The sequence below is a fragment of the Tinamus guttatus genome, unplaced genomic scaffold, assembly GCF_059628265.1.
Source record: "Tinamus guttatus ecotype Peru unplaced genomic scaffold, ASM5962826v1 Tinamus_guttatus_pri_ptg000649l, whole genome shotgun sequence".
Lineage (NCBI taxonomy): Eukaryota > Metazoa > Chordata > Aves > Tinamiformes > Tinamidae > Tinamus > Tinamus guttatus.
Window position 1 is genome coordinate 1,778,755 of NW_028289183.1, and position 13,944 is coordinate 1,792,698.

General features: G+C 50.4%; 1 protein-coding gene across 1 annotated transcript in view; it reads right to left on the reverse strand.

Annotated features, from left to right (window-relative positions):
- The window catches only part of LLGL2 (LLGL scribble cell polarity complex component 2), a 29,300-nt gene extending 15,816 nt beyond the window's left edge, over positions 1-13,484 (reverse strand). Inside the window, exons 1-4 of the mRNA XM_088536001.1 lie at positions 13,437-13,484; positions 7,420-7,527; positions 1,788-1,885; positions 751-832 (exon numbers count right to left, since the gene is read on the reverse strand). Coding sequence (XP_088392127.1) covers positions 751-832; positions 1,788-1,885; positions 7,420-7,494 — 255 coding nt within the window. The 5' untranslated portion in view covers positions 7,495-7,527; positions 13,437-13,484. The remainder of the gene's footprint in view (positions 1-750; positions 833-1,787; positions 1,886-7,419; positions 7,528-13,436) is intronic.
- Positions 13,485-13,944: the final 460 nt, after the last annotated feature.

Sequence of the window (13,944 nt, forward strand, 5' to 3'; positions counted from 1 at the left end):
TTGTTCAAATTGAAGCACTTGGCCTGCTGCAGCCACACCTGGCGCAACACTCCCCGTGGGAGTTTCAGTTTATACCATTAGTTAAGCAAACAGCCACCCAAAACTGGCTCCAGAAGGAAACCTCTCTCAAAGAGGCCGCTGGTGATAGACGAGAGGTGCCAGGTAACGAGCACATGGCCCACACACCAGTCTGACAGGTGAGAGACGCGAAAGCCCCTTGGAAAGTTGTGCCTTTTTCTTTCAGTTTGTGGCAATAACCACCCAGCAAACCCCAAAATCAGGAGTCAGTCCAGACAAACACAAAAGCAGCAACCTCAGGAGCAGGCAGGGTTAATGGGAGTGCTTTGAACTCTCCCAAAATAATGAAATCTGCTCAGCAGCAGCCACTGCCCCAGCTGGTCTTGCAGTAGGGTTGGGTGTTTGTGGTCCTGCAGAACAGCAGTTGCAAAAGGAAAAGGAAGTTTTTTGCTTTTGCATCAGGCTGCCTGAACTGCTCTGGCCTTATTGCTACTCCCACTATACACGAGATAAATGGCCAATTACGAGCACTAAACCTATTCTAAGTTTTATCAGACATCTCTGGCAAAGAGCACTACAGAGAGCACAAAATATATTGGAATAATGTTCCAGACCAAGCAGCATTTGAATAAACTTGATATGAGGAGCCCAGTTACCCGGACCAATTTTAAACTCAACACCCGTTGAAGAGCAATCTCTGTAAGTCACAAAAGAATTGAAAAACACACTCACCTGCTCAGGTATGAAGTGTATCTGCATTACAGTATTGTTTTCTTCATGTAAACCCATGAACTCCACCCCGGGAGCACCATATCTGAAGGGTTTGTTGAGGATCAGCAGTATTTAAGATGACCCACAGCTGCAGTTAATTGCTAAGAAGCTTGCTAGCAAGCAACATGAAGAGAGATTAGTTCAAAACAAGGTTGTTCACCCAGCAATTTGGACGGAGGAGAAGCAACACGAACCTCCTCTGACTTTCTGTGCGTGGGGTGGGTTGTTACAGGAGAACGTGGATGTTTCCTTGTCTTCTGAGCACATGCAGAAGAGGTGCCCAGACCCTGTTTTTTCTCAGGGATGTTTAGTGGTTTCCCTGACACTAAAATCCTGCTTAACTAATTTGTAACCAGGAGACAGATGGCTCCTGCCTGCATGTGGAGTCCAGCTTCCGAACACAAACACCACTGGGAATGATTAAGCAGGCACAGAAAGCACCAACTTTTCCTTTCTGGGCTGGGATGCCTGTTTCACAGCACGCCTGGCGGGCACAGTGCCACGGGATGTGCAATATTGGACTGGGCACCACTCTTTTGGGAGAAAAAGGAAAGTATTCAGGTGTCTAACATCTGCATGGTCACAAACTCAGGAAGCTGAGAGAATTTTTTGCTTCATTTTTAACCTCGGAAATAGAATTGCTTTAAGAAACAGAACCCTGCCCCCTGCCCCAAATATTTAAACAACCCTGGAATTTACAACATGAAGAATTACTAGACTGGGGCCAGATCTTGTCTGACCTCCTGCATAGCAGGAGCAAAGAGCCCCATCTAATATCTGCATTAAGTTCTGCTTCTGTTTGAGCTACAGTTCAGCTCCTGGCAAGATAATCCCACCCCGATCAGATCGGAATCACTGAGATAAACTGCTCTAGTGTTCAGTAACCCTTCTTACAAATATACACCTTGTCTTAACTTAAATTTGGGCAGCATTTTCATGTAAAATTACACCTTTCTGGGCTATCAGAGAGATCTGCCCCAGGTGGTTTCGAGGGATACAGTTTGATGGCTCCCGATCGCGTCCCAATGGCCATAAGGCGGAGGAAGGGGCTGTAGCCCAGCGCACTGGGTTGATGGGGAAATCCATGTTCCACAGTCTGGGAGAGAGGAAAAAAATACAATTCATAGCAGGTTGCATGGACATTGTTACATACAGATGAAAGACAAAAGTTAAATACAGCATGGCAGTCTGAAATACAGCATTTAATGAGCTTTTTCTGTTGAAGTGTTCAGATAGAACAAGTTGGATTTGCTGGAAAATAATCTCAGGCCAAATCTGATACGAAAGCCCCTGGCTGCACAGCCCACACACAGAAGCACAACAGAAATGAAAAAGCAATATTCCAAAAGCAGTAATCCACGCAGATCCTTTTATTAAATTTATAAATCCCAAGCACAGCTTACTCCATCTCCACAACACACTTGATCAGTCCTCAGCAACTTCACCTCCTGCAAACCACCTGCTCAGCATAATTTCCAAGCCTGACACAATTACTCCTTATTGTAAGGTCAGTTTCACCTGCTAAATTCCATATAAATCAGCCTCCATAACCCTCCCTTGCTGACTGCCACCAGGAAGCAGTGCAAACCAAGAAGCAGCATTGAGTGAACACCAGTGCTCACCAAGAAAACTAAGCAGGTTGCCCATGGGGCAAATGGAAAGACTAAACCATCTGACACCCAATTTCCAGAGGTAACATAAGGAACACCAGATTTTAACGAGCACAGGAGCCTGCTAAGCTGCCTCAGACTAAACCAAGGCCATTCTGCAAGAAGACACCAGTAACTCTCAAGGAGGATACGCAGCAGGTTGCTTGCATTCAGCTTAGCACAGCTGATATATTTATACACTATGGCAGAACCTTCTGCTGTCCCTAAAGGTTGTGACCAAGCTGCTTGAGAAGTGGCTTCATGGGGTTTTTAGCAGTGCCAGCGTTGGGCTGTGGTCAGGGCTTGGAGCAAACGAGGGTGCACGAGGGCTCAAGGACATCTGATTGTATCGAGAGCGACCTGCGTGTCACCGTTAACAGGGCTGCCGCGCTGCGAAACGCTCAGGGTGCTTCTGGTGCAGAGGGAGCTGCAGGAAGAGCCACATTGCTAAGGCAAGTTGGGCAGCTAGAGAAGAGGAAAAATAGAAGAAAAACAAATGGATAAACAGAAAACGCTCTGTCTGCAACAGCAGGCACTTGCTCCTCACTCCCGCCACTGAGATGGAGTTGCCACCTTGGTACATTATTGTCTACTTAACCCAAATCTACCACTTTATTTCCTGCACGGCGATGGCCAGCTCACTCCTTTGTAGGAGAAGCAACTAAAGCTCGTGTCATTTGCGTGGCCTTGCCATTAGCCCGAGGTGTTCCCAGCTCCAAGGCAGTCACAAAGTCCTTGCACAGCCCTTTACTGCTCCTGCTCCAAGGCACAGGAGGACAGGGCCGATTCCACAGCCTGCTCGATGGCTTCAGCTCCGGTTGCTTGACCAGAATTCAGACCTCCTTCCTCCAAATCAGCCGTCACCCCGGTCTGGAGTCACAGCTGAGGAGGCTGAGCCACTTTAGAATAGAGACAAAATTGGAAAGATTGGAGCATTTCCTGTTTTTTTTTTTTTTTGCTTACCAACTCACAGGACAGGACAAAAAAGGCATTACTAAATTCTAACCTTTTATACCCAGCAATTTGAGATGATCACTACTGGCTCAAAAAGCAGCAGGTTTATTCCCTTCAAGACAGCTTAGTCTCCAGCCATACTTGTCTATACTATAAGAAGGGAAGTATTAATCTAATAGAGGTGATGAAACTTTGTACCATAACATCTACTAACACAGAAAAGATTTCTAGTTGTCAAAGAGTGGGAGTCTGAAGCCATGGTATGTAGTTTGTGGAAGAAAATCCAACATAACATGTTACCTTAACAACGAATGAGGGAATTGACTGAATCAGCTGCAACACAGGCTACATAAACTCTTACACTCACCCCACAAAAGGGCAAGATGCTGCTTTGGGACAAACCAGTGCAGTTTTGCCATTAGTTTTAGTTCCAGCTTGTTCATGGCTACCAACCTGCCAGGCTGTAGGTGTCATTTTTAGCGAAACATCAGTTAGAAACTGAATTTTGTCTGAGATGTTTTCCAGTCCACAAGATAACCGTGATTTAGTCATAATTCTCATAATAGAAAAGCATGACTTACATAACACAGCAGGGCAAGAAGGGATTCGTGGTGCCTTTCTGGGCATCCTGGACCATTCCCACCATACTCCCTACCCCACATCTTTTCCTTGCACTTGTTTCCATGCAGGATCACATTAAGGCAGCTGTGCAACCAGCCTCCTCGGGCCCCCTCTACCAAGCAGGCTCAGCAGCCCCTGCTTTCACCTGGACAGCAGGTAAATCCAGCCAAGGGGCAGCAGAGGTGACAGCAGGTGACAATGGAGCCTTTCAGCGGAGCTGGAATGAGAAACCATGGAGGCAGCAGCAGGGCCTCCTGCTCAATAGGCCCTTTGTTTCTTTGGGGAAAACGAGGAGCTTTCATTTTCATTTTCCCTAAGACTAGAGGTTTGCCAGCACCTGATGCCAGCAGCTAAGACCAAAGCCTCCTGTCACTCATATCTACCAGGAGAATGCAGCCAAGTTAACAGTTGGTTCCCAGCCCACACTCAAGTTGAGCAGATTAAATTTGGTGCATTTTTTACTCCTTTCATTTCTCTTCGCTTCTCCCCTCAGGTTGTTTTATGACAAAGCAAAGACAAACTCAAGTGCTCCAAACCCAAGACCCGCACGGTGGCCAACCTGCCTTCGGAGGGAACAGGGAAGCCAGAACGTGTCAAATCCACCCTGCAGAGACACTAACCCCGTGTTTGGGGTAAGCTACCCATCAGCGAAGGGTTAGAAGGCTAAAAAGAGGGAGGAAAAAGAAAAAACCCAAAGCCACAAATGAAACGCAAGGCTCCCGGTGTGGTAACGTGGAGCTGTAGGACAGGCTGGGTCACCTGTGCGCTACCCGTCACCGGCGCTGACAGTGCCAGCCTCAACATGTTGCTCTGCAGGGCTCGGGCTGAGCCAAAGGCATCCAAATACTACTTCCAAAAGCAGGATAAACTTCAAGGAGGAGACTGCCAAGTCCACATACCTTCTCCTTGCTTCTACGCACCGAGCTAAAAACAGAGCCTCGCAACAGGTACACACAAGCACGGGAGGCTCCGCGCCGCGCCGAGAAACCGGCGCACGGAGCAGAATTTGGGGAGGTTTCCTGAGAAATGAGCACAGGCTGCAGGAGGGCTTGGAGAACTAGCCTAGTCCAGGGATCAGGCCTTTAAAGCCATCCAGACCTGCTCTTTTCCAGGATAGAGGTGCAAGAGGAAAACCCGAAGAAAAAGATTACAGCTTACTGAAACCTAAGGGAGTAAAATAATAAAAGTGCAAATGCAACAAATGTTAACATATATAGAGAGAAATATATATACATCATAAATAATATGATATATATATCAAATAGAGATTTATATATACAGGCTGCCTCTTGCCTTTTTTAATTGAAGTCCATTACTGGGTTGACACGGCCAAAACAAAAGCACTGCTCCCCATTCACACTGAATTTGGGCAGCTGGACATATTCGTATTCACTAGTGTGTAACCAACAGTCGGAGGGCAGGAGTACCACAGCCCTTCCAGGGTACAGACCTCCCGTTTAGTCACCACCGGCATCACAGGCGGTCACACACTGAAGAGATGCAAATCCTCCCAGCAGCAACATAGAGTCCCACAAAGTATTTCCCAGAGGGGGTTTTAAGCAGAAATGTTTCAAAGGCCTGAAATAACAGTTGTCAAAAAACTCACTAACCACCACACTGTTTTTGCTAGCACATTGGACAAGATTTTTAGCCCAGAAAACACCCCAAGATTCTTGGCTCTTTATACCACAGTGCTCAACAGGCTTGAATTAGGACGTGTCTTTTCCCAGCTCTTTTCAGCCTACCTGGCTGCAGGGGGATGTATATTGTATCAAAGGGCCTTTGAAGGATCCCTTTATCTCCAGAAATACTGGAATGGGACAGATTTGAACCAGCCCTATGTGAGAACACAATATAAAAGATTCCAGTATAACATAACAGCACCAGTACATTCCCTTTCCAACCTATTGGTGCAAAATTAAAATAAATAAATAAATAAAAACAGAAAAAAAGAAAAAAAGAAAACAAGTTAGTTTGGCTTAAAAGTCAAATGCATTCTTCAAGGCCTTTCATCACCAAGTCATTAATGGGAGTAAATCCTTAGCAAGTGTCCAAAGTAGCCACCTCCCTAGAAACAAGATGCTATTTGCACCTTCAGGTCTCAGTCAAATGAAGTCACCCATCCTGGTGCCAAGCTCTAGTATATTTGGACATTTTGCTCTGCTGCAAAAGCTAATTCTTTCAATCCTGTTTTGCATCATCCAAATTAGTCCTGCTGGGTAAAGTTTAGCCAAAAGTTTCTCATAAGAGAATGGCTTATTCAAGGAAGAAATAGGAAAGAGTGCTCTGAAATAAGCAGTATGTTATATGCTTTTAGCTTACTCCTTTCAACTTATTGCTGGGATGTCTTTTGAAGCTGGCACTGCACTCACCAAAATAAAACAATTCAACATTGGACTTCATTTAGTGCAACTTTTTCTGCAACTGCACTAGCATTTCCTCCTGGTAATGAGCAGAAAATAGGCCAGAAGCAGTTGAGTTCCTTCTGGCTCTTTGATGATGGGAAGGGGTGTGTGGAAATAATGCTTATTAGTACCAAATTACACTAAATGATTCATTCCAAATATCCAAGCGAGTTCCACTTTAAGGGAATGTCTACACTGGGTAGGGTTTTAATGAACCAGGAAGCTCACCTCACTTACCATTATATTTTTCAGCCAAATTCCATTTAACCTTGGAAACAAAATCTCTACAAATACACTTTTGATACCCAATGGAAAGTATTGTAAGTAGACCAGCAATACATTAATATTAGGTTTTTACAGTGTTCCTGGCCAGGCTAGCTGGGGCTCTAAAGAAAATGCCCAGCGTGTTGCATAGGTGCTGCAGCCAAACATCCCTGTTCCAGCAGCACGGGCAGAAAACCAAACCAGAACAGCCTAGATACAGACTCAGACTAGAATAACAGCCAGTTTGTTACAAACGGCCCCCGTGTTGCCTAGGTGTTCCTGTATTTCCATCTCAGACCTCCAATTCTGGCTTTATAAGCGCAAAGTGCAACCCCAGGCAGAGAAATCTGGCAGCTGCTTCAGCTGCATCACGAGCATCTTAGGTGCAGCTCTAGATGACACTGACTTCCATAGAGGGACTGTGAAGAGTCCCTGGACCATAAGGAGCCACAGCACACAACGAGGTGAAGATCTCTCCTTTCTCTGAAAGTACCACTGAATCAACAGCCCAACAATATGCTTTTTCTTAACAGCCAGAATTGAGAACGTGCTCCCGAGTTTTGAACGTCAGACCCTTGAACACATCAGCAAAAAAGCGCAGTACTGAAAACCAGAACAAACCACCTCTCCTAAATTTAACTTTTCCACCCACGCTCCGGTCCCTTCTTACTCTGCGATGACTCCGGGCAGATCTGCCTCTCACACACAAACGGTGAAGTTTGAAGGAAGCACCGTACCTTATTAAACTGGAAAAGGTCACGTTTGAGCCTCTCTCTGACTGGATCATGTCCGGGTCTTAGGAACCTTCTCATTTTCCCCGCTGTATTATCTTGGCACCAAAAAACCTAACAAAAGGAAAAAAAAAGAAGGCAAAGCCACATAAACAAAGGCAGCCCAAGAAGAGAAGCAGGCAGAAGTAGGTTATTTTGGTCGAGCAGGTAAGGAGACAATAAAGCTATAGAGTAACTAAAACCTGATACGGCAGCAGATCTGTGTCCCCGGTGGCAGGATTTACTTACCAAAACCCATGTTCAGTTGCCTCAGCAGCCCGAGGAAGGCAGATCCGAGACGTGACTGGTGTTTGCACTGCTCAGGAGAGCCTTTGTCCAGATAAGTAAATAAAACCCTTTGCTTATTTATTTTTAAATGCATTTGGCCATTTTGCTTTCCGATCAGCTGATCTTCTCCCAAGAAGAGGGAAGCAAAAAGGCAGCACCTGCACAAACCCTTGGAGAAGCTGCTGCAAAGGCAGCCCCTGGTTCGCAGGCAATATTGCCTAGAAGTGGTTTTCACCCAGGTAACCCAATGGCTACTGAGCTAAAGAGAGACAGAATTGCCTTTTCAGCTCCTCCACGGGCACAGCAGAAGGGCATCGCGCTGCCTGCGGGGCACCGCGTTAATTATTAACCTGCTGCTGTAAAACATTAAGCCTAATTCACTGCTCAAGGCGGGGGAAGGAGAAGGGGATCTCGCACCTGCAGATCAACGTCCAGCTGCAACCACAACCTGTGGGAGAGCCCCGGGTGCCTCCTGTCCTTCCCTGCGCCAGGACGAGCCGAGCGGGACGCGCCGGGGAGCGGGACGTGCAGCAAAACGATGGCAGCGGAGCCACCCGCGAGCGCCTGGCATCGACGCCAGTGCCACCTCCCTCCCCTGCTCGGCGGCGAGTAGAACTCTGCCAGCATCGAACGTTGAACTCCCATGGTGACAACACACACGGGAGAAAACATCCCTGCCCGGCCTGGCCGTCACCCAGAGGCCCCACTGGGCACCGCGCAGGTGGCCGAGCTGTGGGTGAAGGGGCTCCCGGCTGGCACCAAGGAATGTGTCCGGAGCGCGATTCCCCAGGCAGGAAATCCCGGCTGCTCACCAGCTATTCCGTGAGGAACCAACCCGGGAGCACGGGGCAGCAAGGGCTGCTGCAGCGCAGGGAAGCGCCGGCTGCGGCGAGAGGCCGACGCGCACGGTCACGGCGACGGCAGCGACGGTCACAGTGGGAGCCAGGGGGCTCCAGCAAGGCCCTTCCAGCTGCAAAGGACCACGGAAAACACATAGGCAATCTCTGCGGCCAGCACTTCTGCTAGTTTGGAAAACTCCCTGAGGTCAAAGTTGCTCCTCTCCGTTGCATCGTCCCCTTTTACCATTCCTGCTCATGCTCCAGTATCTCCAGCAACCCCGTTGCGCAGATCTTGCCGACAAGACAAGGTTTGGGGCCTGGTTTGGGTCAGCAGGAGGCCACATCGGTGCCAAGAGACCAGCCTGAGTCACCCGGTCACCAACCAGAATCACCAGCCTCGCAATTTGTCCCTGAGAAAATGAGAGGCTCAGAGCAGCTTAAAGGCGCCTGGGCTGGGGAGCCGACAGCAAAGCAGCAGCTATAGCAACAGCAGAGATGAATAACTTGCACAGAAACAAATATAGCAGGGGACCCCTCAAAGAGAAAGAGCAAAACCATAGTTAACTCCAGAAGTACAAAATTCTATGAAGATTCAGATATAATCTTGGGCAACCGCGCAGCGCACGGGCCATTCCCGGTCAAAGAGACCCCTTCCCCTCTCCATCAGTATCCCCAACCTGTTAAACCAGGCAAACCCACAGAGAAACACCAAAAATTACATTCCCAATGTTGGAAAAGAGCCCACCTCAGCCCGGGGCAGCAGAGAAGCTCACTGTGAGAAGCAAGGGAAGGAAAAGAGTGGGTCTGATGTTAGACACCGCTTTTTATTTAACACCCTGCTCGGATGTTTTATCCTGCAGTATTAATGGCATCTAGGAGCACGCTGTTTTAACCTGCTTATGCAAGAGATGCAGCATGCACACTCCAGCCCACAACAACTTGCTCAACAGGCTACAGAGCAGAGCAGTTTGTGGAACCCGAGAGTAACATGCAGGAAGAGGGACAACCCGTCCAACGCGATGAGAAAAGAGGTGCTGCAAAAGTCATCTCCGAGGGACCTGCAGCAGCAGCTCATAGCAGGCCAAGGAATTCCCAAGCATGAAGCCATAGAGAGAAAAAAGGAAGAAATAAAAGTATTTTGGAACAAAGGCAGATGGAAAGAGGACAAAAGGCATCTGCTGCCACACAGCTGTCTAAGGGGAATTTTTATTGCGAGTTTGCAAGGCCCTTGTAAATAAAAATCTTTTTAATGCAATAAGCAGCTCTACCAATTCTAGTAAAAGGCAGGAAGATTCCACACTGGGATAATCTTATCTTCCAGATGCACGTTTACATATTAGCAGGCCAGTTTCTCTCCCACACACCTCTGGTGTCTAACACAGAACCCTAATCCCGGGGGCTCTGCGGTTATCTGCCCGGCAGCTCTTGCAGCCATATGGGAGCACTTGTGGCTACCAGTAGCCAGAGAGGAATTCAGCAGTGGCCTCTGAAGCCCTGCCAGCCCTACAGGCAGCTAATATTCCTATTTTCCAGGGAAACTCGCCTTCATACGTTGAAAGATCAGCCTTTCAGCAGAAACCATGCGCAATATTCCTCTTCGAGGATATATCGAGGTCGATCTGCTCACAAGCAGCAGCAGCCCAGGGCTGAGTCCATCCCAATTTTCCTCACATCCAGAATATGGGCACCTGACAGCAGGGCTGGGAGTGCCTCTTGCATCCTGCTCCTGCAGCTTTGCTAGCCCCGTGCTTAGATAAATACCACGAGGTGCCCTGCACCTCATCCAGTCAGATCCCCCCAGAAAGCCATTCAGAGAGCAGCGTCCACAGAGGACGGCAGGGAAAGCACCAACTGCAAAATGATCCCATTTCCGTCCAAGGAGAAGCAGTTAACAGCAAAACCAGATCCCATCCGGGCTCCGCTCAGGTCATTTTGGAGGCTGGGATTACGGCACGCACACACACCACGTCTCTCCATGAATTCTTACCAAAACAGGGCAAAACACTCCTAGGTAGGAGCCGTCACCCCCAACCACCTCGCTGGGACACTCCGGAGTTTCTCCGTGAGCGAGGCTGGGGCTGGGGGCCCTTCTGGAGAAATCCGCTGTGATCTTCACTTAGGTCTTCCCGTGACAGTGCAAGTTCCAGCCAAAATTACAACAGAGCCAGTGCTCCAAGTCACAGTCCCACGCATGCAAGTTAATCCAGTTTTACAAGATTAAGCAGCTCAGGTCAGAAAGTTTTGCTACACAGACAGCACTAAAATGTGGATATTGGCCCAAATTACTCCCACAACACAAACATTCCCAGCGTGAGTTTATTTTGCCCACATACTAGAGCTGCAAGACACCTCCTGCCTTCTTCCTAGGTCACCTTCTCTCACTCAAGCAGGTTTGCAAGGGCATAAGCTCCAGCAGTTTTCTTTCCAAAACGCTATAAAATATCCCAACAACTCTCCAAGCCTCCTTCTTTAGGCTCCTACTCTTCATTCTTTCTTCCCTCCCTGCATTGCCAAACCTTCCAAGGGAGGATTTCTACCCCTCTGTATCTGATAATCTGATAATAAGGAATTAAAGCAGCCTTATCTACAAGCCTGGTTCGAACTGCGGGCGCTCGGCCTTGCCTGGACGGGGCTCTCTGCCCACCCTGGCACTTGCCCTGATTCCCAGCACGGGCAACACGACCAAAACAGCGGCTGGAACAATTAGGGACAAGCTGTTCCTTAGCACTAAGGGTCTCCCACCAAAAACAGGTAATCGAGGCAATGTTCAAATACTAGTGGTCCCCAGTGTGTCAGTAGCAGGAGTCACCTGATGCAATAGACACGACCCACTGCAAAATGACAAGTTTCAGAATATTTTTAGTTTGAAATCAGTGAGGCAGCCCCAAGCTCTTTTCTTGCTGGGCACTCACTGTCGGGTCACTTCTGTAGCGCGGCTGCAACGTGCTCACGAGTCACCAGCCGAGCAGAAGAGCTGGAGCAAACGAAGGAGCAGCTGCAGCACGTGGAAAGCTTGGAGGTGCAGGATACCATCCTCTTCCCCCCAGGAACAAAGCTGCTTTGGGGAAGACGTTGTAAAAACATCATTGATCTCAGTTTTTGGAGTCCAAACAGAAAGCTCCTTAACTGCTGACCAGTGCTCGGAGTGTTGCAAACACAGGTCAGGGCCCAGCTGCACCTTCCTTGCGGCGAGCAGACACCAGCAGAGGTGGCTGAAAGCTCCTTCCATAACACGGATTTATTTTTGCAGATCTGGAGAGAAAGACGAGCGAAAGAGCAATCGCACCACGTGCAGGGGGCTGCCCCCAAGGGTTGCACGTGGATTCCCCAGGAATCCTTAGAAAAGGAGCGAGACCCAATCCTGCCAGTCAGGAAATTCAGGGATCGTCGCAGCTCCGCGTGCAGCCACCAGCCGCCCACTCGCCGGGAAGGCACCGGCTGCGCAAACCCCGCGGGTCACAGGGCTCCTCGGGGACTCTCCTGGTCACAGGACGGTGACCAGTTCCAAAGGGCTGCAGCAGAGCAGGCTCTTATGCCCTGGGCAACGTCACTGCACACGACGCGGAGCTCCTGCAGACTCCGAAATGGGAAGTGCGATCCCAGCGCAGGAACAGCTTGGGAACAGCCCCCAAAAACAGCGGGGGGGAAAAGCCTTTTCTTTCTAAAACAACACAGAAAATCCACCCAGAATAAACTTGGGGATAAGCTTTGGAGTTTGTGGGCAATTCCTGCATGGAGATTGAATTCCCAGCTATGGCCAGTCCCTCCCTGGATAAAGTTTTGTAAAGGAAAATTTGGTTACCAGCAGTAGGGCATCCTCTTACTGGGATGCAGTAACTGCCTTACACTTAAAGCTAAAATCTTTGTACCCTTTGATGTTTCTCAAGGCCCTGTCAGCGGGAAAAAAAAAAGACATCTGTCCCACAAGCAATTCCCAGCTAATGAGGAAATGACTGGAGCAGAAAACAACTGGAAGACACGGGATTTTCTCAGCGGGTTTAACTCTTGCAGCAATATTCTCCAGTCAGTAACTACAGCAGCTGCAACTCTCACAAGATCCCAGAGAAAAGATGCTCCTGGGAAGACGCTCAATAATTTTTCCTGCTTTTAACCCCACAAACGAATCCCTCGAGCCCAGAAGGGCCCAACGAGCGGGACCGGCGAGCGCTCGGCACCGGCCGCCTCGCTGAGGAACGTGCCGGGCTGCACGGAGAGGCCCTGCCGGGACCCGGCTCCGCACCCCGCGCGCCGGGAGCGGCGGTTCCCAAACCAGGGGCCAGAGCTGCTGCCCCGGCGGAGCGGGCTCGGCTACAAAGAGCCCCCAGCCCAGCGCGTAGGTAGCGACGGGCGGAGAAGCCGGAGCCCCGGGGCGGGCAGAGACCGCGGCGGCCCCACCGGGGGGCCCCGGCCCCGGCGGCGCCGCAGGAAGTTGGGAAGAGAGGGAGCCGCAGCGGGGCGAAAATCCCAGGATGTGGGAGCGCCCCGGGCGCGGCGCGCGCGTGGAGTCCGCGCGGTTAAGGGGAAAGACAAAAAAAAAAAAAAACCTAACTCAAAAAAAGAAAACAAACTCAAAAACTCAAAGAAAAGAGGAGGAAAAAGAAAAAGAAGAAAATAAAAAGAAGGAGAAAGGGGAAAAAAAAAAAAGGCCCACGCGCGCCGCGCCGGGACACAGGCACCGAGGCCGGGGCAGTCGCACACAGCCGCCGCGGACGCGTCGCCACAGGAGGCCCCGGGCACGAGCACCTGCCCGAGGGCTGCGGGAGCGCCGGCGCCGAGGGGGACCGCGACCCCCGCGGGCTCCCCTGAGGGCCCCGGTAGGACACGGCAGAAGCCGCCTCCCCCCGGCCCCGCGCTCACCTGCGGGCCTGGAGCCGGCCCGGGCCGCGCCGGCCTCGCTCCGCTGCCGCTGCCCCGCTCTGCGCCGCGGCGCCGCCTCCCGCCTCCCCTCAGCGGCACCGCCGGGAGGGCGCGGCGCGGCGGGGCCCGCACGCAAAGCTCCGCCCCGGGGCGGGGCTCCGTATGCAAATGAACGTCCGGGGGCGGGGCTCCGCCTGCATATCACGGCGAGCCGCGGCCTCCCCTCGCTTTTCACCCGGCCCTGCCTCCCGGGGCGCTCATGAATAATTCAGCGCCCCGCTCCTTCGGAGCCAATGGGGACGCGGCGGCTGCGGCCGCCAGCCTATGGGAAGCGGCGCTGCGCGCGTCGCGCCTTTGGTGCCGAGCGCGGCGGGGCGCGCCGGGCCGTGCGGGTCCTGCTGCGGCCGCCCAGCTTCAAAGGGGAAAGTATTAAGTTAAAGTTAAAATGAAATTAAGTCAAACTCCTCTTTTTTTTTGGTCAGCTCTGAGCAGTATCCGCTGTTCTGCA